Source organism: Balearica regulorum, chromosome W (genome assembly GCF_011004875.1).
Source record: "Balearica regulorum gibbericeps isolate bBalReg1 chromosome W, bBalReg1.pri, whole genome shotgun sequence".
Taxonomy (NCBI): Eukaryota; Metazoa; Chordata; class Aves; order Gruiformes; family Gruidae; genus Balearica; species Balearica regulorum.
This window is the reverse complement of record NC_046219.1, coordinates 26,008,574-26,030,894: the sequence shown is the minus strand read 5'-3', so window position 1 is coordinate 26,030,894 and position 22,321 is coordinate 26,008,574. Positions and strand designations below refer to the sequence as shown.

At 44.4% G+C, this 22,321-nt stretch overlaps 1 protein-coding gene and 1 long non-coding RNA gene across 2 annotated transcripts in view; one reads left to right on the top strand and one right to left on the bottom strand.

The window, feature by feature from the left end:
- Nucleotides 1-7,414, top strand: part of LOC142598236 (sorting nexin-18-like) — a 58,272-nt gene extending 50,858 nt beyond the window's left edge. Inside the window, exon 3 of the mRNA XM_075738982.1 lies at nt 7,240-7,414. Within this exon, the coding sequence (XP_075595097.1) occupies nt 7,240-7,366 (127 nt within the window). The 3' untranslated portion in view covers nt 7,367-7,414. The remainder of the gene's footprint in view (nt 1-7,239) is intronic.
- LOC142599224 (uncharacterized) overlaps nt 1-22,321 on the bottom strand; it is a 620,151-nt gene that overhangs the window by 37,376 nt on the left and 560,454 nt on the right. The window contains exon 3 of the long non-coding RNA XR_012832846.1: nt 1,623-1,672. This is a non-coding gene — a long non-coding RNA (uncharacterized LOC142599224). The remainder of the gene's footprint in view (nt 1-1,622; nt 1,673-22,321) is intronic.

Here is a 22,321-nt window from a genome sequence, read left to right as displayed (position 1 = left end):
CCAGTGACAGGCAGTACAGCTGAACCAAAAAACCAACCCCTGCTGGTGTCAGTCACCCCTATACAGAATAAATACACAAAGACATCAGTTCATTTAGTAAGGGATGATGATGAACCAAGTCCATCACGAGAACAGGAGGAAGAGGCAGAACCAGAGGTAATCACCTAATCTCTGTCCTTGAGTGAGCTGCGAGATATGCAAAAGGATTTCAGCCGCCATCCAGATGACCACATCATTACCTGGTACTCTGATGCTGGGATAATGGGGCCAGTAGCCTGGAATTAGAGGGTAGGGAACCCAAGCAGCTGGGATCCCTGTCTAGGGAAGGGGTCATTGACAAGGCAATTGGGAAGAAGGCACAGGCCCTCAGCCTCTGGAGGTGACTCCTGTCAAGTGTGAGGGAAAGGTATCCCTTCAGTGAAGATGTTGTATGTCATCCAGGCAAGTGGACCACCATGGAGAGAGGTGCCCACTACCTGAGGGAATTAGCTGTGCGGGAGATGGTTTATTATGACCCAGACAATGTGCAGTTAACCACAGATCCTGATGAAGTCCAATGCATATGACCTATGTGGCCGAAGTTTGTACGGAACACCAACTCATTGGCAGTAATGGACTGAAAAGGCGAAGAGGCACCAACGGTGGATGAAGTGGCTGGCCGACCCCCGCAATAAGAAGAAAGTCTCTCTTCCTCCCTTGTCTCAGCTGTGGAGAAACTGTCCCGCAAGGTCCAGTAACTCGAAGAGAATATGTCCTATTCCCCACCTGTATGAACCAGTATCTCAGCTACCAGGCGTAAGCGTTCCTCTGCTAAAGAGAGAGGATATAGACAGTACACACCACGAGGCACCCTGTGGTTTTACCTGTGTGACCACGGAGAAGACATGAGGAAGTGGGATGGAAAACCTACCTCGACCCTAGAGCCACAAGTACATGAGTTGCAAGGAAAAACATCATGAAAGGGGATTCTTCCAGGAAAAATGCCTCTCCAGTTTCCAATAGGCAGTTCCTCAGATCGAGTGGAAGGCCTGACCGTACTTATGGTCCTTTTGAAGGGACTGTATTGCTTTTGCGTGGCAAGGTTTTGGTACCGGCAGGGCTACAGGAGTGGCTTCTGTAAGAACCTGCTAGAAGCTTCCCCCATGTCTGATAGAGCCAATGCCAGCTGGCTCCAAGATGGATTCACCACTGGCAAAGGCCGAGCCAATCAGTGACGGTGATAGTGCCCCTGTGATAACATATTTAAGAAGGGGAAAAAAAACAACACCAGGAGCAATTGCAGCCAGAGAGAGGAGTGAGAATATGAGAGGAACAGTTCTGCAGACACCAAGGTGCCCAGCAAGATCATGGAGCAGATCCTCCTGGAAACTATGCTCAGGCACGTGGAACATAAGGAAGTGATGGATGACAGCCTGGTGCTTCAGGCACAGGAGCCAAGATTCCCCTGCAGCCCGTGGAGGACCCCACGCCAGAGCAGGTGGATGCACCTGAAGGAGTCTGTGACCCCATGGGAAGCCCATGCTGGAGCAAGCTCCTGGCAGGACCTGTGGACCCATGGGGAGAGAGAGGCCCATGCTGGAGCAGGTTTGCTGACAAGACTTGTGACCCCGTGTGGGACCCACACTGGAGCAGTTTGCTCCTGAAGGTCTGCACCCTGTGGGAGAGACCCATGCTGGAGCAGTTCATGAAGGACTGTCTCCCATGGGAAGGACTCATGTTGGAGCAGAGGAAGAGTGTACTCCCCCTGAGGAGGAAGGAGAGGTAGAGACAATGTGTGATGAAGTGACTGCAACTCCCATTCCCCCTCCCCTTGTGCTGCTGGGGAGGAGTAGGTAAAGAAATCAGGAGCGAAGTTAATCCCGGGAAGAAGGGAGAGGTGGGGGTAAGGTGTTTCTCAGTTTTGGTTTTATTTCTCATTACCCTACTCTGATTTGATTGGCAATAAATTAAATTGATTTTCCCAAGTTGAGTCTATTTTGCTTGTGAATGATCTCTCCTTGTCCTTATTTCAACCCATGAGCCTTTTGTTATATTTTCTCTCCCCTGTCCACCTGAGGAGGGGGAGTGATAGAGCAGCTTTGGCAGGTACCTTGGGATCCAGCCAGGGTCAACCCACCACAGGGACTTCTAAGTAAGTCATCTGTACAAGAAGTGAGTAACAAATATGAAGACCAGGAGTAGAGGAGACCTGCCTCCATCCAGGTGGAGGAAAGGGACAACCAGGTTTATTGCACTGTGTGGATTTGGATTCAATGGCCTGACATATCAGACCCGCAGGAGTATAAAGCTCTAGTGGACACCAGTGCACAGTGTACCCTAATGTCATCAAGCTATAAAGGTGCAGAACCCATCTGTATTTTTAGAGTTATAAGGGGATCTCAGCAGTCAGTATGCCCTGTTGACTGATGGGTCCTGTCACATTGTGGGAAAGCATCGGAGGTGGAAGCCTGCTGTATGGAGTCCTACACGAGTCTCAGAAACTGCTGAAGGAGAAGGTGAATCGAGCCTGTTTGCAGAGGTGAAAGCCATCCAGCTGGCTTTAGATATTGCTGAAAGAGAAAAGTGGCCAACGCTGTACCTCTCTACTGACTCATGGATGGTGGCCAATGCCCTGTGAGGGTGGTTATGATATCCGGCATCGAAGTTAAAAGTTAATCATGATTCTGTAGCTAAGAAGTTACAGATAGTTCTTCATAGTTCCATAGTTAAGAATGTCACAGATAATTTTGCAAATAGTTGCTAGGTACTGCTAAGGATGGATAGTGTGCAGTCCTACCATTATGTTAGTTAATATTCACCCAAACAATGTATCAATTAAGACATGATTGTCAAGAGGAAGAAGAAATCATTAGTCTGATCAACAGACCCTGAAGAACCATTTGGAAGTGCCAGAAATATTGAGAAACTAGGGGAAAGGTAATTTGGGCCAGGGTCTCTGTGACCACCGACCCATGAGCCCCCTACCCAAATTATACCACCTACCCAAAAGATAAAGGTGGAGAAAAGAACAGAGCATGCGTTCTAGTTTGCATACTAGGTGAAGAAATATGAACCAATCGTTGTAACGGGGAGTGTACTAATTTGTAACTTTTGTGCATAAATATGACAAGACAACCAGCGTTAGGTGTGCTTGATTTGTGGAAATCCACCGAGCACCCAGGCCTGAATAAAAAGCAATATCTCTCCTGTGTGTGTGAGAACTGACTTATTGCACACCGGGCAATGAATCTGCTTTTTGGACAACAGTTTTTGGCGACCCAGATGAGACTGCTGTGGTGGGACTGCCATGACGCCTTGCCCGGATCGACTTGCCAGCTGCCAGTGGGGAGACGCTCTCCGGACTCCAGCGCACATCGACCCTTTGATCGGGGAGTCCGTGAGTATCCTCCCCAGCCAGAGAGGGTAAGCGATACAACGGTGCAACGTTTGCTGTAAGAGATATTGCTCGATGGGTTGTTATTTGCATGCATAAGGGGTCATATACGCTTGGACAGTGATGACTGGAGTATATAAAATCTTTTTTAAGGTTATTGTATGCATATGTAAGGGGCCATGTACATCTGGTTTAAAATGTACTGGTTGTTGTAAGGGAAAGAGTCATATACATTTGGACAGTGATGACTGGAGTATATGGCATTGTGGTTTAGAACGTTCTTTTTGGGAAAGAAAAATATGGGCACCCAACAGTCTGTAATAACTCCTTGTTCCCCACTAGGTTGTATTTTAAAACATTGTGGCAAATTCAGAGGGCATCCCCTAACAAAAAAGAAACTTACAGAGTATTGTACTCAATGGTGGCCAAAGTATAAATTGGACGATGAGGAAAAATGGCCAGAAAAAGGATCCTTAAATTATGATACAATTTTGCAATTGATATTATTTTTTGGAAGGTTGGATAAACAATTTTGCAGTTGATGTTACTTTGTAGGAGGTTGGATAAATGGGATGAAGTATTGTATGTTGATTTATTGAGAAGTTACCATGAAACACGAAAACAATGTAATTTGTTGGTTTCTGATTCAAATGATGATGATGAAAGATATGAAGAAAGCACCAAGGTGTTGTTCTGCTTACATTATTGGAAAAAGGTGCCTGAAGCTGGGAGAGGAGGAGGAAAATATTCAGATGTTAGTAGCTCCAGGTAAAGAAAGTGTTAATAATGGAGAGGGAGGCAGTGAAAGAGGTAGCAAAGCTTTTAGCCCAATAGCAGGGAGAACTCAGGCACAACGACATCCTGTAATTCAGGCCCTCCCCAAATTTGCTGGACAGTTTGCTAGTATATGTAAAAGTACCATTTACAACATCGGATCTGATGAATTGGAAAGAATCTGCAGGGTTATATCGAGATAACCCTGATAATATGTGATAATATGTCTTTTTAAATGATTGTTGATTGTTGAATAACATATTTACACCAGAAGAAAAAAAGAATGGTTATAGAAAAGGCGAGGGAAGAAAATGAAAAGCAAAATGATAGGGATGGCCCTGATCAGTTTATGCCAACTCAGGAGCCAGATTGGAACTCAAATTCAGGTACAGGGAGATTAATGATTAAGCAATACCAACAGCTAATTATGTCAATAAGGACTCGGACTGATGAGGACCGGGGGTTGAGAAAGTGGAATCCCCAGCCAAGCATCCCCGGTTGCTGGGGAACAATATAGTTAAATTTTTAGTTGACACGGGGACAACCCATTCTGCATTAAATAGCCATAAGGGACCTATGGGTAAATATTCCATGGCTGTAGTTGGTGCAACAGGAAAACAAGAGGTTAGACCTTTCTTTTAACCAATTAAATGTAAAATTTGTAATAAAATATTGGTACATGAATTTTAATATATATGCCAGAATGTCCTATGCCTCTAATGGGAAGGGATTTGTTAAACAAACTAGGGGCGCAAATAGAAACAAAATCAGATTTCATATTCCACAAAATAACACTTGGGAAGCACAAATATATGTGTTACAGGAATCCATGAAGGCAACAGAAACCGGAAAAGAAGAGATGCCAGACAATTCTCTTTCTGAATTAGAGGATGCTGTGATCCCTTTTGTATGGGCAACCGAGCAACCTGGAAAAGCTAAATCGACTGAACCAGTAAAAAGAGAATTGAAGCCAGGAGCTAAACTGCTAAGATGAAAACAGTATCCTATGAAATTGGAAGCCCGTGTTGGACTGGAACCTATTCAAATATGGACTAGTTAAGCACAGGAATACAGATTGGTACAAGGTTTGAGAACTATCAATCAAATAGTAGTGGACCATAATTAACTCCAATGTTTATTTTACAGTATTAGACTTGAAGGATGCTTTCTTCTGCATTCCCTTAGAAGAACAAAGCCAGAAGTTGTTTGCCTTTGAATGGGAAAGTCCCACAACAGGACGGAAAATGCAGCTATGCTGGACAATGCTTCCCCAAGGATTCAAGAATAGCCCCACGATTTTTGGTAATGTACTTGTGAAGGAACTGGAACAGTGGCAAGGTAAGGAAGCTAAGGTTACCTTGTTACAGTATGTAGATGATATACTGCTGGGGGCGGACATGGCTGAAGACTATAAAAAGCAACCATCAGTCTATTGAACTTTTTGGGGCTAGCAGGATATAGAACGTCACGAAGAGAGGCGCAAGTCATTCAGGACTTTGGGACAGAAAATCACTGTTTATGCACCACATGCTGTTGCAGCAGTGTTAGAACAGAAAGGACATCATTGGCTGTCCCCGAGCAGGATGGTACAATACCAAGCAATACTGCTCAAACAGGAAGACATCATAATGAAGGTGTCTAGTGCCTTAAATCCAGCCTCTCTGTTACATGAAGGAGAAGAACTGGCACATGATTGTTTACAAACTATTGAACAGGTATATTCCAGCTGTGCAGACCTGAAAGATGTCCCCTTACGAGATCCTGATTAGGCACTTTTTGTCATCAAGGGGGAGCAGAAAGCTGGATATGCTGTCATTACTCTGGAAAAAGAGATAGAGGCACAACCACTGCCAGTGAACATTTCTGCTCAAAAGGCCGAGTTAAGTGCATTAACCCGAAACTTAGAGATGTCAGAAGGAAAGTGAGCCAATTGAAATATGCCTTTGGAATAATACATGCACATGGTGCAATCTGGAAGGAGAGCATCACAAGGAAACCCTATAAAATACAGCAAGGAAGATTGCTCGAAGCAGTCAACAGACCGAAGGAAGTGGCAGTGATACATTGCAAAGCCCATCAATCCGGACAGACGGATGTAATCAAAGGAAATCGAAAGGCTGATAAGACTGCAAAAAGAGCTGCTCTAGTTACAAACATAGCAGCCTTAGTCCCTGAAAGAACTTTTAACATTAATGTTCCTGAATATACAGGGAAAGAAGATAAACTGGCTGACTTTCTAAAATGTATAAAGACCCCCAAAGGATGGTGGAAAACTCCAGATGGACGATGCATAGTTACCCCTCAAATAATGAGGGAACTCATGAAACGAACTTATGATATTACTCATATGGGAACTGAAGCCTTAGTGGAAATGGTGAGAACATATGCAATAGGCATCAATATGTTGAAGATTGCTAAAGGCATTACACAAGGATGCGATATTTGTTTGAGAAATAATCCTAAAGTTCAGGAAAGGCCCTTACCGGGAGAGGTAAAAAGAGGCTCTATGCCTGGAAATCACTGGCAAATTGATTTTTCGGAGTTACCAAAATGTAAGGGGTATAAATATTTACTGGTAATTGTTGATACCTTTTCAGGCTGGCCAGAAGCCTTTCCGTGTCGCACCAACAAAGCCAGGGAAGTAGTAAAAGTACTTCTAAAAGAAATAATACCTAGATTTGGAGTATCTGAAGGATTTTCATCAGATAGAGGACCCCATTTTATAACAGAAATCATTCAGGGAGTTTCTAAATTTTTGGAAATTAAATGGGATTTGCATACTCCATGGAGACCACAGTCTAGTGGAAAGGTAGAGAGAATGAATCAAACAATTAAACAGCACATTAGGAAATTATGTCAGGAAACACAGATGAAATGAACTGAAGTTTTACCACTGGCACTACTTAGAATTAGAATAACTCCTAGAACAAAAGAGAAAGTTAGTCCATTTGAAATATTATATGGAAAGCCTTATGTTGCAAATTTGACAGGAAAAGAAAGGTAGTCAGATGCACCTGAAGGGAGAACAAATTTTGAGTGAGTATTTAATATCTTTGGGCAAGGTCATTAACTCTCTCCACAAATACATCCAGGTTAAAGCTCCTGTGCCTTTGGATTCACCAGTATATACCTTCAGGCCCGGAGACTCGGTATACCTCCGGACATGGAAAGATGAACCACTTGTGGAAAGGTGGAGAGGACCCTACCAGGTGCTGCTAACCACAAATACTGCAGTGAAGCTTAAGGGTGTCGAATCGTGGATCCATTATACTAGGATAAAGAAGACACCTCCTCATCTGTGGACATCCATACAAAAGGGACCCTTGAAATTGAGACTGAGTCACATTTGATGAATTGTGCTGAATCATTTATTCAATTAGGTTAAATCCAAGGAGAAATATTTTTGTATAGTTTTATAGTTTTGCTAGGAATAGTATCTATTGTGTTGTTGGTATAGCGAATTTAATTTTTTTTAATCAATAATGAAAGGGTTAGTCATTATGGATGTTTTGATGTCTTGGATAAGAAACAACAGTTCTCAAATTCTGTTACCAAAATGGGATCTGAGTAGAAATATTTGGGAGCTATTAGCCAAAGAAGTAACCAACATGTCCTCCTGTTTGGATGCAGGGAATTCAGCAGGAGAAATGTGTAGTTCCTGTTTAATAGGAGTTCCAACCCCTTTGGAGTTAATAAGGAACTATATGATGTTTAAGAGTTTTGATGCTAATCTGACTTATCACCAATTGTATAATATGGGAAAGACAACTAAAATCAAAGAAAAAGGAATGCTGAAAGTTAAAATACAAGGAACTCTTCCAGCTAGATATTGTGTTACCGTTGTAAATTGTACCTCAAGATGTGAAAACTTAGCACAACTCCAACCCCCTTTAACCTGTAATACAACACAGGTTGTGAGCTGTGCCTGGGCCCATACCAAATTACCTTTAGTGTGGTTTTTATTTTGTGGATGAATTGTTTATACCTATGTGCCAGCTAATATAACTGGAGTTCCTTGCTCCATAGGAAGATTAGCTCCTTTACTATTAAATAAGGAAGATTTAAAGCATGAAAACAGATCAAAAATAACTGTCCATCAATTGCCCAAAGATTGTGATTCCCAAGTCACCTTATACAGTAATGGTGAGATGACAGCCACTGCAATATTGACACCAGGAGTAGGAGTAGCCATGAACTACCACACATTAAAGAGAATTGCTTGTGCCTTGGTAAAGGATATAAACTATACTTCACAAGCTTTGACAGCTTTGGGAACTGAAATGGTTCAAATCAGTGAAGCTACCTTAAAAAATCAAGCAGCTATAGATTATTTATTACTGAGGCACAATCATGGGTGTGAAGAATTTAAGGGGATGTGTTGTTTCAATCTTTCTGACAATTCGCTACTGATAGAAAAGAAAATCCAACAGTTGAAAGAGTTGGCTTCTAAATTTACAGAACAAGAAGGATTGGATCTCTCTTGGTTGACTTCATGGCTTCCCAATTTAAGTTGGTTGAAACAATTATTTGTATTCATTTTGTTGTTTGTAATTGTGATTATCATTACTCGTTGCCTTATCCAGTGCATACCCCTCTGTAGGCCAGGGAAGTATAATGGATTAAAGTGAGACTTAAAAATGCTTCACATCACACTCCCACAAACCTGCCTAGGCAAGCGCTATGTTCTTACAATGGTGGAAGGAACCACCGGATGGCTGGAAACATATTCCGTGCCTCATGTCACTGCCCAGAATACTATCCTGGGCCTTGAAAAACAAGACTTGTGGTGACATGTCACTCCTGAAAGAATTGAGTTGGACAACGGGACTCATTTCCAAAACAACCTCATAGACACCTGGGCCAAAGAGCATGGCATTGAGTGGGTGTATCACATCCCCTACCATGCACCAGCCTCCGGAAATATCGAACCATATGATGGACTGCTACAGACTACCCTGAGAGCAATGGGTGGTGGGACCCTCAAACACTGGGACACACAGTTAGCAAAGGCCACCTGATTAGTCAACACTAGGGGGTCTACCAATCGAGCTAGCCCTACCCAATCAAAACTTCCACTTACTGTAGAAGGGGATAAAGTTCCTGTAGTGCGCATGAAGAATATGTTGGGGAAGACAATCTGGGTTAGTCCTGCTTCAGGCAAACCCATCTGTGGGATTGCTTTTGCTCAGGGACCAGGGTGCAGTTGGTGGGCAATGCAGAAGAATGGGGAAGTCTGATGTGTACCTCAACGGGATTTGATTTTGAGTGAGAGTAGCCAATAAATTAAATTGTATGATGTTAATTGCTAAATAACCCTGCCATCATATGTCATCACTACTGTAACTGCTATATGCTGTATCAATGGTATTACCCTAAGAATCATCCAAATTAATGAAGCAAAAAAACCAAGCAAAGTGCAGCAATGATGGAACTAGAACTGGCTTCAGCAACCAGTGCCCAGCAACTTCCTCACGATTGACGTTTTTCAACCCGCAGACCGTGGGCATGGACTGTGCCAGATACACCAGTCGTGAGCACCAGATGCAGCATGCAACAGTCCAACACCACACACCATCTCCCCTGCCCTAAGAGACTTTTATGACAGATGGAGCCCAAAAGTCATGGATTAAATTAATTCAACAGACATTTTAGAGGAATGGCCCATAGACTAAGGGAATGATATCTCTCTCTGTGTGTGTATATATATATTAAAAAGACAGGAAGAGTGGTGGTGATTAATTGGAAAGTGTAGTATCTGGGCATGACATAGATGGTATAGAATAAGGGGTGGATAATGTCCTAGTTTTTAGGTGGGATAGAGTTAATTTTCACAAGAGGCTGGGAGGGGACACAGCCAGGACAGGTGACCCAAACTAACAAACGAGTTATTCCATACCATATGGCATTATGCTCAGGATAGAAAGGGGGCTGACCAGGGAGGACAGGCCACTGCTCAGGGACGGTCTGAGCATCAGGTCAGCAGTGAGCAAATTGCATTGTCTGTCACCTGCTTTGTATATTCTTTTATTAGTATTGTTTTTGTTACTTTCCTCTTCCTTTGCTGTCCCAGTAAACTGTCCTTATCCCAACCCACAAGTTTTACTTTTTTCTTCCAATTCTCCTCCCCATCTGACATGGTTTAGCCCCAGCCAGCAGCTGAGCATCACGCGGCCGCTCGCTCACCCCTCCCCCTGGCGGGATGGGGAGGAGAACGGAAAAACAAAGGCAAAGCCTCGTGGGTTGGGGTAAGGACAGTTTACTGGGACAGCAAGGGAGAGGGAAAACAATCAACAATAGTACTGATAACAGATATTCACAATGGGTGATAATAGAAAACAATTTACCAATCCTGTCCCAGAGCCATGCAGAACCCACCCCTCCCTGACTAGCCCCCTTTTATGGTGAGCATGGTATGGAATAGGTATGGTATGGAATAGCCCCCTGGCCAGCTTGGCTCACCTGTCCTGGTTCCTTGTGAAATTAACTCTATCCTAGCCAGAACCAGGACACCATCCCACCAGAGGGGGAGGGGTGAGTGAGCAGGCACAGGGTGTTTAGCTGCCAGCTGGGGCTAAACCACAACAGTAACTTTAGTTCTGTTGGTGGACAGCAATGTTTACTTTCTTTCATTATAAATTACTTTCTTTGCTTGATGGTCAAAGGTCTGATATGGCAGTTGAGAAGTTTTAACTTTTGATGAACTGTAGATTTAGGGGCTGAAGGAGATGCCATAATGCAGGCTCTGTGATGCAGCACTATGGGTATCAGTAAGGCTCCATATGTTCTATTATCTGTTTTTTTCTTGGTGAGGGAAGAGGGAATTGATTTAGGAAGTTGCACACAACAGACGACTGTAGTAAAGAATGCTAAGGTTGAGCAGCAAAAATAAAGTTAGGAAATTTCAGAATTTAAGTTGCCTGTGTAGCTGGTATATCAAGGCACATCATGACACACAGTCATATAACTGCTTTCCACCACTTCCCTTGCCTGATTCCTTGCACAGGATATACTAAGATTTTTTCAGGGAGAATGTTGTCTGTATAATCCTTCCTTCTTTTGCAACATCAGTTGTACTGTGCACAGTGAGAAACAAAAGCAGTGTGAAGATCAAGTAAGGGTCTCCCTCAGTCTGCAGAGTGGTGCTCAGAGAACTAGACTGTCTCTGTGTTACAGTAAAATCAAATGCAAATGTGCCATGAATCAAATTGTCATGCTGCTGCAAAAGTCCATTGTGTAGCCCTACCCCTGCTGGTCTAAGGCCAGACAAGAAATTGTTAAATAATGTACCTTTGTCTGATAAGTAGGTTGTGATTGATTGTTAAAAGCTGAAGTTTAACTGATATATTACTAGTTCGGTCAGTAAACCATGAAGAACCATTTGGACTTGCCACAAGTACTGGGAAACTAGAGGAAAGGTAATTCTGACAGGGGGAATTGCGACCACCCACTCATGGACCACCTATCCCAATTATACCACCTACTCAAAAGATAAAGGCGGAGAAAAGACCTGAGCATGTGTTCTAGTTTGCATGCTAGACGAAGAAATCTAAACCAATCATTTAATAGAATAACAATGCATATGTATTAGAAAGATGAATATGTTAATGTTGTATGTATAAATAACCACTGATTTGGAGCTTTGGTGTGTGCTGTCTTGGGACAGACACCCATATCTGCACAAATATGCAATAAAATACCTCTGCTCTGTGTGTATATTGGCGTATTGCACACTGGGTAAACAAACCCCAAGTTTTGGGACAACACCTGCCTCTACGCAAGTTCTTCTATGCAATATAAGTCACAAAAAATAATTTGTATTAAGAGTGTGCTTTCCATTTTGTGTAGGTTTGAGTTTAAATCCAGGATCTAATCTGAAAAAAAGTACTGAGTATTCACAGTTTTTGCTGAAGGTCGTGGACATTCTGCTTTGAATAGAGAAAAATGCTACAAAATGCAAAGTTCTCTGGAAAAAATAATCAGGAATTAATTTCTTTAAGTAGACCACCACAAATTAGAGGACACTTTTAATCCAGCAGCTGCAAAAGGGGGATAATAAACACAGCTCATTTTGCTGGAATGCTGTGAATATAAACTCATTGAAATAAAGTAAAGTTTTCAGATATTGCTTTATTAAGGTTAAAAAACCCACCCTCAACCCTCATAGGGAAATTAATACTCAGTCTTCAGCATGATGTGTGAATAGTATTTGAGAAGTAAAGGATGGGGCCATGTGTAGAGCAGTGAGGTAAAAAAAGCCACTAGAGGAAGCTCACTCAGATACTGTTCATTCAGTGAACTGAAAGAAAGGCCTTCCCAGAAAAATCTTATGCGATCATGTCATTGGAACCCATTTTTTATGCTTATTCACAAGAAAGCTGAATTAAGTCACATGGGTTACCTTACTTCTGACATTTCCTAATTTTTGAGATACTGCTTTTGTAATTTCAGTAACTTCTCAATATAACACGGCAGAATAGTACGTGCTATACATAGAGACATAAATTGTGTAATATATACAAGTACTATAATGTCAGTATATTTCAGACTCATGCAGTTAACTGCAGAGCTCAGGCATGCACTGAGTTAATTTCAATACATATGACTTTTAGGTGCAGTAAAAACATGAGGAGCATAACATAAATACACAGAAAAATAAAGAGCTAGGTGAGATGATAGTGCAACATTTTATCTGTAGTGAGTTAGGGCAGCTGTATTTCTCACAGATGGTACTGATTCACCCCATGCTATTTTTTTAAGTTATTTTTTGGGGAAAAAAGCAAGAGTCAGTTCTTTCATTAAAAATAAAAACAGTGAAATGAGTGTCCCCCTCCCTTCTCTTTTTATTCACTAGCTTTCAAGTAAGAGTTGTAGGAGATGCTCAGTTCCTTCTCCGACCTTGAGGAGTACCAGTCATCTTTCTCTCTTTCAGGAGGGTACCATACCCATCATGACAGCCTCAGTGCCTCTTCAGGTGACTAGGGGGAAGAGCCACAAGCACCAGTTTCAGTTTCTCAGGCAGTTTCTGGTATAGTTGCGAACACATGAGCAATGAAGACGACCAGGGAAGAAGACCGGCCTGGCTGAACAGAGAGCTTTGGCTGGAACTCAGGAAAAAAAGAGAGTTTATGGCCTTTATGGGAAGAAGGGGCCGGCAACTCAGGGGGACTACAAAGATGTTGTTAGGCTATGCAGGGAGAAAATTAGAAGGGCCAAAGCCCAGCTAGAACTTAATCTGGCTACTGTCATTAAAGACAATAAAAAATGTTTCTATAAATACATTAACAACAGAAGGAGAACTAAGGCCCAAAGAGTTGTGGTGAATGAAGTTAAATCGAGTTGGTGGCCAGTCACAAGTGGTGTTCCCCAGGGCTCAGTCTTGGGGCCAGTCTTTAATATCTTTATCAATGATCTGGACGAGGGGATTGAGTGCAGCCTCAGTAAGTTTGCAGATGACACCAAATTGGGCAGGAGTGTTGATCTGCTTGAGGGTAGGAAGGGTCTGCAGAGGGATCTGGACAGGCTGGATCGATGGGCCAAGGCCAACTGTATGAGGTTCAATAAGGCTAAGTGCCAGGTCCTGCATTTGGACACGACAACCCCATGCAAGGCTACAGGCTTGGGGAAGAGTGGCTGGAAAGCTGCCTGGTGGAAAAGGACCAGGGGGTATTGGTTGATAGCTGGCGGAGTACGAGCCAGCAGTGTGCCCAGGTGGCCAAGAAGGCCAACAGCATCCTGGCTTGTATCAGGAATAGTGTGGCCAGCAGGAGTAGGGAAGTGATTGTCCCCCTGTACTCGGCACTGGTGAGGCTGCATCTCGAATACTGTGTTCAGTTTTGGGCACTTCAGTACAAGAAAGGCATTGAGGTGCTGGAGTGTGTCCAGAGAAGGGCAACAAAGCTGGTGAAGGATCTAGAGCACAAGTCTTATGAGGAGGGGCTGAGGGAACTGGGGTTGTTTAGCCTGGAGAAGAGGAGGCTGAGGGGAGACCTTATTGCTCTCTACAACTACCTGAAAGGAGGTTGTAGTGAGGTGGGTGTTGGTCTCTTCTCCCAAGTAACTAGCGAAAGGACAAGAGGAAATGGCCTCAAGTTGTGCCAGGGGCGGTTTAGATTGGATATAAGGAAAAATTTCTTCACCAAAAGGATTCTCAATCACTGGAACAGGCTGCCCAGGGAAGTGGTTGAGTTACCATCACTGGAGGTATTTAAAAGATGCATAGATGTGGTGCTTAGGTCTAGTGGTGGACTTGGCGGTGCTAGGTTAACGGTTGGATTGATGATCTTAAATGTCTTTTCCATCCAATCCAATACTATAGTTCTATGATCATGTTGTAAAACTTCGCTTGCAAAATAAGTATCAGACTCCTCCAGTGCCATCCTGGCAGAGTTCTGCCACATTTGCTTGCTTTCATTTTGCTTCACTCAGAGAAATGTTGCAGACAAGAAGACTACACTAATTGTTAAATCGAAGAAATTGAGGACTGTGCTGCTGATTCAGTTGCTGCCATGTCGAGTCTGTGCCAGTTTTTTTATCTGTCATGGGTAAATTTCACTTCATACAATTGTAAGAAAAATAGGAAGGGTTTTTTTTGGATTTTTTTAGAGCTTAATAATTATTAATCTTGTTTGCTTGCAGCCTTGTTCAGGAGCACAGCAAGCTGTATGAGAGGGAAAAAGTCTCTGCTGTCAGAGCGTTGTACCAGTTCCATGTTGCATCTTTGTGTAGCTACAGTATAGAAACACAGTCCATCCACTAGATTCATGCAAACAAGACTGAATGTGCTAATGAAGGATTGCTAGACAGTAAGGAAAGTCTGTCTACCCAAGCTCAATTACCTTCTTCAGCAGAGTATTTAATTTCAAAAATTTAGGGTATGCATTTTCTTTTTTTTAATTTTCTCCTTCCTACCGTTTCTCTGGGACTCACTTGTGATAAAAGCATAGACAGTTGCTCTCAGACAGTTTGAACTGTTCCATAAGCATCATCCATTCGCAAGCTGCGTGCCAAAAGGCAGCTGGATCTCTGCTTTGATTAAGGTAAACAATGTGTCAGGGTGCCTTTAAGCTGAATTTTGAGTGGCATGAAAGTCAGATGGAAAATTGAAGTTGAGATGGTACATGTTAAACCCTGAATAAACATATGGCTGATGCATCATCCTGCAGTGGTGAGCAGCTGGAGCTGTTTTTCCATTCTGCCTTTTTCCTCCAGGTAGTCATAAGCAATGACAGTTCTATCTTGCAGTGTCTTGAACAGGCAATTTTCCAGGCTTAGCTGTCCATACCCCTGCAGAATATGAAGTGATGAAGCAGTGTGCTGTAGTTCAAGAACTGATTGCTCACATTTTGAACCATAGTTAAAGAATGTGTTTGGTGAAAAGAGTTGAGCAATATGCATCCTTGTGCCTGGGGATGGGCAAGAAAGAAATTTAACTGCTCACAGTAGTAATCAGATAAAGGGCAGACTTGCACCTTGGAGCATTGCTCAGTGTACCAATGTGGCAAGAAAAGCCTGGCTGGAACTTGGTAGAGCAGGAGGAAAGGAAGGAGGAAGCAATTTTCTCTTTCCTTACAGTCTGAGTAGAGCACAAACTGGGGAGCTGTGTGTTGACAGCCAGAGAAGGAAGCTGGAAGATGCTGCAGGTTTCCCTCTGGACCGCTCTTAGATCATGAGTGCCCATCCAAAGAATGAAGTATCCTACAGAAGGCAGTTTTGGCCAGTTTCTCTTTAAAATCCATTATTGCTTGGTGCAAAATACAGGAGCAGCCCTGGGAGGAGGAACCACTGACAATAAATGCTCAGAGCAATGGGCCTCACAGTCATCTCACAACCTCCCTTGGCATTCTTCTGCACTCGGAGACAAGAGAAGGAAGACCCCTAGTTCACACTTTGATCGCAGACCCTTGCTCCTGGGTTATATGCGCCTGAACCTCTGAGGCCAAAGGAGCTGAGATTCCCCTCCATGTGGGTGAAGCTACTTCACTGCTAGCTAGTGCAGTGTGCAAGAGGCAGTGGTGCTTCCACCAGCATCTGTCAGGACTGAGCTTTATGTTGTTCTTCAAAAGGAAACACTGAAGGTGCCCACTAGCCTAAAAGGAAGGATTCCAGGCTGTAGGTCCCAAAGTTATAAAAACATTCATCTGAAGCCATGAAGGAAGGACGTAGGCTCCTGAGGGTGCAGTGTTGCCCATGACCCCCGTGCTTGTTCCTTCACTGGCTGCTTCTAGACTTCCTTTTTCTTGTCTCTCTGGGGACAGGGAGCCAAGTAACCAGACAAAGAGGTCCCCTCTGTGAGCCAGGCACCTTAAGCTAAGCTTACAGGTTCCGCATTCTTTATAGGCTCTAGCCTTAAACAGTTGTCTACTTGGAGACTCAAGAAAATTTGTCCAAATTAGATCTAAAGTAGATTAGCTAAACCATGTTAAAGACTTGTGTTCATGTTCTCATTCAGAATTCATGTTATTTCCATTTAGCTTAATTTACTTGGATAATGAATTAAAACAAATCAAATTTAAGTTTACTTTAATTCTGAACAAGATTGCTCAGTGTTTGCATAGAGAGTTATGCAGCTCTAATAGCCTAGATTCCCATACCTAGTTGACACATGACAACTGTTCTGAAAATTCCTGCACAGAAAAGCCCCCAAATAGTTTGCATATATTCTGGGATTTATACAAAATCTGAGCACCTTTTCTCACTCTGAACTTCTTTTCTAAACTGGGATTTGAGGTTAACATTGCTTTAGTCCAGGTCAGATTCCCAATAGGAGCTGTAGCTGCATATCTACAGGTATCCCAAAACCACAAAAGATGGGGGGAGAAAAAAAATGTAGCTATCAGTACATGCTCTTCAAGCCTTCATGGTCCTCAGCATTGCTGCAAGTACAACACTACCTCGTGTGCAAGGCATGACATGCTTTCTGCCCTTCCCACCAAACATGCCATACTTCTGCTAACAACCCTCCACTGAACCACATTCCCATGGAGAAGTCACAATCTCCACCACCCAGAGGAGGAACAAACCTAACAAAGAAAAACAGGCAAAAATGGGCTGGTAGAATTAGACTGGCATGTAGGGTCTGTGGTCTGTACCAATTGGCAAAGTTAGCTATGTGATTGTTGGCAGAGGTCACTCCACTTTTTCCTTATTGGTGTGTCAGGCATGCTGTGTCTGCAGCAACTCTATTTTTGTATAAATTTACCATATATATCTTTTCTACATTCACTTTTTACTCCAGTTTGGCAGGCTCCATTCTTAGAACTTGCATTAAACATTCATGAAACCTTTTTTCAAGATTTTACCTGTTGGATACTTTTTTGTCTCTTGTGAATAACTGTCACCGAGATATTGTTTCAGTGGTGAATTTGAACTTTCTTGGTTCATTTTTAATTCCTGCTCACAGGTTTGTAATTTGAAAGTAGTCTGACAACGAGCAGAACCTAATCTCTATCAAGAAGAAGGGAAATAACCCAGTTAATTTTTTTTCCCTATCTCAGGGTCCTGATGAACACCAATGTCATGGTTTAGCCCCAGCCGGCAGCTGAGCACCACGCAGCCACTCACTCACTCCCCCGCCCCTCCTCCTTCCCGCCCCCCCCCCAGTGGGATGGGGAGGAGAATGGGAAGGAAAAGGCAAGACCTGCTGGATTGGTATAAGGACAGTTTACTGGGATAGCAAAGGGAGAGGGGAAGACAAAACAAAACAAAACAGTACTTAACAGAGTATACGAAACTGGTGATACACGATGCAGTTTCACACCCAAGGACCGTACAACTCAGACCGCATGCTCAGATCTGTCCCGAAACCGGACTGTCCCCGAGCCACATGTCCTGGAGCTGCTGCCGCCCCTCCCCGGCTAGCCCCCCCTTTTATACTGAGTGTGATGTCACATGGTATGGAATACCCCCTTTGGCTAGTTTGGGTCACCTGTCCTGCCTGTGTCCCCTCCCAACTCCTTGTGCACCCCCAGCTGTCCCACTGGCAAGGCGGTGTGAGAAGCAGAAAAGGCCTTGGCTCTGTGTAAGCACCATTCAACAACAACAGGTCCATATAACAAAAACATCTCTATATTATCAACACTGTTTTCCAGCACAAATCCAAAACATAGCCCCATACTAGCTATTGTGAAGAAAATGAACCCTCTCAGCTGAAACCAGGACATTATCCACCCCTTATTCCATACTATTTACATCATGCTCAGGTCCCACACAATTCAATGCATCCTCATTAACCACTACCACCTTTCTCATCCCTTAATATAATATAATATACTGATATCATTCCCTTAGTCTTTGGACTGCCCTCGTAAAATGTCCATAAATGTCCACAAAATGTCCATTGAGTTCACTCAGCCCATATCCTTGGGCTTCATTTATCATACCAATATCTCAGGGCAGAAGTGATGATGTGTACTGTTGGACTCCTACATGCTGCATTCCGGAACTTGTGATTGGTGTTTGGTGTGGTCCATGCTCACAGTCCATGGTGAAGGTGTTTTTTTCTTCCAAAGAAGTTGCTGGGCACCAGTTGCTAAGGCCAGTTCTAATTCCACCATCGCAGTATTCATCCTTCATTAATTTAGGTGATTCTTACTGTAATATTGTTGACACAGCATATAACAATTGTAGCAATGATAAGATACAATGACAGGGTTATTTTAGCAGTTAACAACATACATTCTAATTTATTGGCTATTCTCACCTAGAATCAGATCCCCCTGAGGTACACATCGGACTTCCCCATCCTTCCGCATCACCCACCAAGTGCACCCTGGTCCCTGAGCAAAAGCAATCCCGCAGATGGGCTTGCTCTTGTCTGAAGCAGGGATAACCCAGACTGTCTTCCCTAACATATTCTTCATGCGCTCTACAGGAACTTTATCCCCTTCTACTGGGCGTGGGAATTTTGATTGGGCAGGGCCAGCTCGATTGGCAGATCCCCTAGTGTTAAATTACCAGGTGGCCTTTGCTAACTGTGTGTCCCAGTGTTTGAGGGTCCCACCACCCATTGCTCTCTGGGTAGTCTTTAGCAGTCCATTGTCCCTTTCAATTTTCCCAGAGGCTGGTGCATGATAGGGGATGTGATACACCCACTCAATGCCATGCTCTTTGGCCCAGGTGTCTATGAGGTTGTTTCAGAAAATGAGTCCCATTGTCTGACTCAATTCTCTCTGGGGTGCCATGTTGCCACAGGACTTGCTTTTCAAGACCCAGAATAGTGTTCCGGGCAGTGGCATGGGGCACAGGGTATGTTTCCAGCCATCCAGTGGTTGCTTCCACCCTTGTAAGCACATGGCGCTTGCCTTGGCGGGTTTGTGGGAGCGTGATGTAGTCGATTTGCCATGCTTCCCCATATTTATATTTCAACCATCGGCCTCCATACCACAGAGGCTTTACCCGCTTGGCTTGCTTGATTACAGCGCATGTTTCACATTGATGGATGACCTGTGAGATGGCATCCATGCTCAAGTCCACCCCTCCATCACGGGCCCATCTATATGTCGCATCTCTTCCTTGATGACCTGAGGTGTCATGGGCCCACCGAGCTATAAATAATTCACCCTTACGCTGCCAGTCCAAATCCACCTGAGCCACTTCAATCTTGGCAGCCTGATCCACCTGCTGGTTGTTCTGATGTTCCTCAGTGGCCGGACTCTTGGGTACGTGGGCATCTACGTGACGTACCTTTACAACTAGCTTCTCTAGCCGGGCAGCAATATCTTGCCACAATGGGGCAGCCCAGATGGGTTTGCCTCTGCATTGCCAGTTGCTCCGCTTCCACTGCTGTAATCACCCCCACAGGGCATTGGCCACCATCCATGAGTCAATAGAGAGGTACAGCGTTGGCCACTTTTCTCTTTCAGCAATATCTAAGGCCAGCTGGATGGCTTTCACCTCTGCAAACTGGCTTGATTCACCTTCTCCTTCAGCAGCTTCTGCGACTCGCCGTGTAGGACTCCATACAGCAGCCTTCCACCTCCGATGCTTTCCCACGATGTGACAGGACCCATCAGTGAAGAGGGCATATGGTTTCTCATCTTCTGTTAGTGTATTATACAGTGGGGCTTCTTCAGCACCTGTCACCTCCTCCTCTGGCGACATTCCGAAATCTTTGCCTTCTGGCAAGTATATGATTACTTCCAGGTTTCCTATTCAAGCCCGCTGTGTAATCAGTGCAACCCACTTACTCCACGTAGCATCGGTTGCATGGTGTGTAGAGGGGACCCCCCCCCCCTTTGAACATCCAGCCCAGCACTGGCAGTCAGGGTGCCAAGAGGAGCTGTGCTTCAGTACCAATTACCTCTGAAGCAGCTTGAACCCCTTCATAGGCTGCCAATATCTCTTTTCCAGTTGGAGTTTAGTGGGCATCAGATCCTCTGTATCCCCGACTCCAAAACCCCAGGGGTCGACCTCGAGTCTCCCCTGGTGCTTTCTGCCAGAGACTCCAGGTAGGGCCATTCTCCCCGGCTGCGGTGTACAGCGCATTGTTCACATCTGGTCCTGCCCGGACTGGCCCAAGAGCTACGACATGAACTATTTCTTGTTTAATTTGTTCAAAGACTTGTCAGAGCTCAGGGTCCCATTTGAAATGGTTCTTCTTCCGGGTTACGTGGTAGAGAGGGCTTACAATGAGACTGTAATTCGGAATGTGCATTCTCCAGAAACCCACAACACCTAAGAAAGCCTGTGTTTCCTTTTTGTTGGTTGGTGGGGACATGGCTGCTCTTGTTGATAATAGCCATTGGGATCTGATGCCGCCCATCATGTCACCTTATTCCTAAAAACTGGATTTCCTGCACAGGCCCCTTCACCTTTGTTTTATGGTGAAGCCAGCCTGCAGCAGGATTTGGATTATTTTCTTCCCTTTCTCAGAAACTTCCTCTGCTGAGTTGCCCCATACAATGATGTCATCAATGTATTGCAGGTGCTCTGGGGCTTCACCCCTTTCCAGTGCACTCTGGATCAGTCCATGGCAGATGGTGGGGCTGTGTTTCCACCCCTGGGGCAGTCGATTCCAGGTGTACTGGATGCCCCTCCAAGTGAAGGCAAACTGTGGCCTGCACTCTGCTGCCAAAGGGATGGAGAAAAATGCATTAGCTATATCAGTTGTGGCGTACCGTTTGGCTGCCTTTGACTCCAGTTCATATTGAAGTTCCAGCATGTCTGGCACATCAGCACTCATTGGCGGCGTGACTTCATTCAGGCCACCATAGTCTACTACCTCTCCTATGAGGACAGGCTGAGATTGTTCAGCCTGCAAAAAAGAAGGCTCCGGGGAGATCTAATTGTGGCCTTCCAGTACCTGAAGGGGGCCTACAGGAAAGATGGGGAGGGACTGTTTATCAGGGAGTGTAGTGACAGGACAAGGGGTAATGGGTTTAAGCTGAAGGAGGGTCCATTTAGATTAGATGTTAGAAAGAAATTCTTTACTGTGAGGGTGGTGAGGCACTGGAACAGGTTGCCCAGAGAGGCTGTGGAGGCCCCATCCCTGGAAGTGTTTAAGGCCAGGTTGGATGAGGCTTTGGGCAACATGGTCTAGTGGAGGGTGTCCCTGCCCATGATGGGGGGGTTGGAACTAGATGATCTTTGAGGTCCCTTCCAACCCAAACCATTCTATGGTTCTACCGTCAGCCTCCACTCTCCATTGGACTTCCGCACTGGCCATATGGGACTGTTAAAGGGTGAGCGGGTTCTGCTGATCACTCCCTGACCCTCCAGTTGATGAATTAGCTTGTGGATGGAACCAGGGAGTCTCGGTTGGTGCGGTATTGCCACCGGTGCACAGCTATGGTAGCAGTTGGCACCTGTTGCTCTTCAACTCTCAGCAACCCTACAACAGAAGGGTCCTCCAAGAGACCGGGCAAACTAGACAACGGTTCAATTTCCTCCGCTTCCAAGGCAGCTATTCCAAAAGCCCACCAGTAGCCTTCAATGCCCCCTTCCCTAGACAAGGATCCCAGCTGCTTGGCCTCCCTGCCCTCCGTCTCCAGGCTACTGGCCCCGTTATCCCAGCAGCGGAGCAGCCAGGTAATAATGTGCTCCCCTGGAAGGCGGCTGAAATCTTTCCGCATATCTCGCAGCTCACTTGGGGGCAGAGATTGGGTGATCACTTGTGGGTCTTCTTCTTGTTCTCGTGATGGTCCAGGTTCATCATCATCCTTCATTAAGCGAACCGAT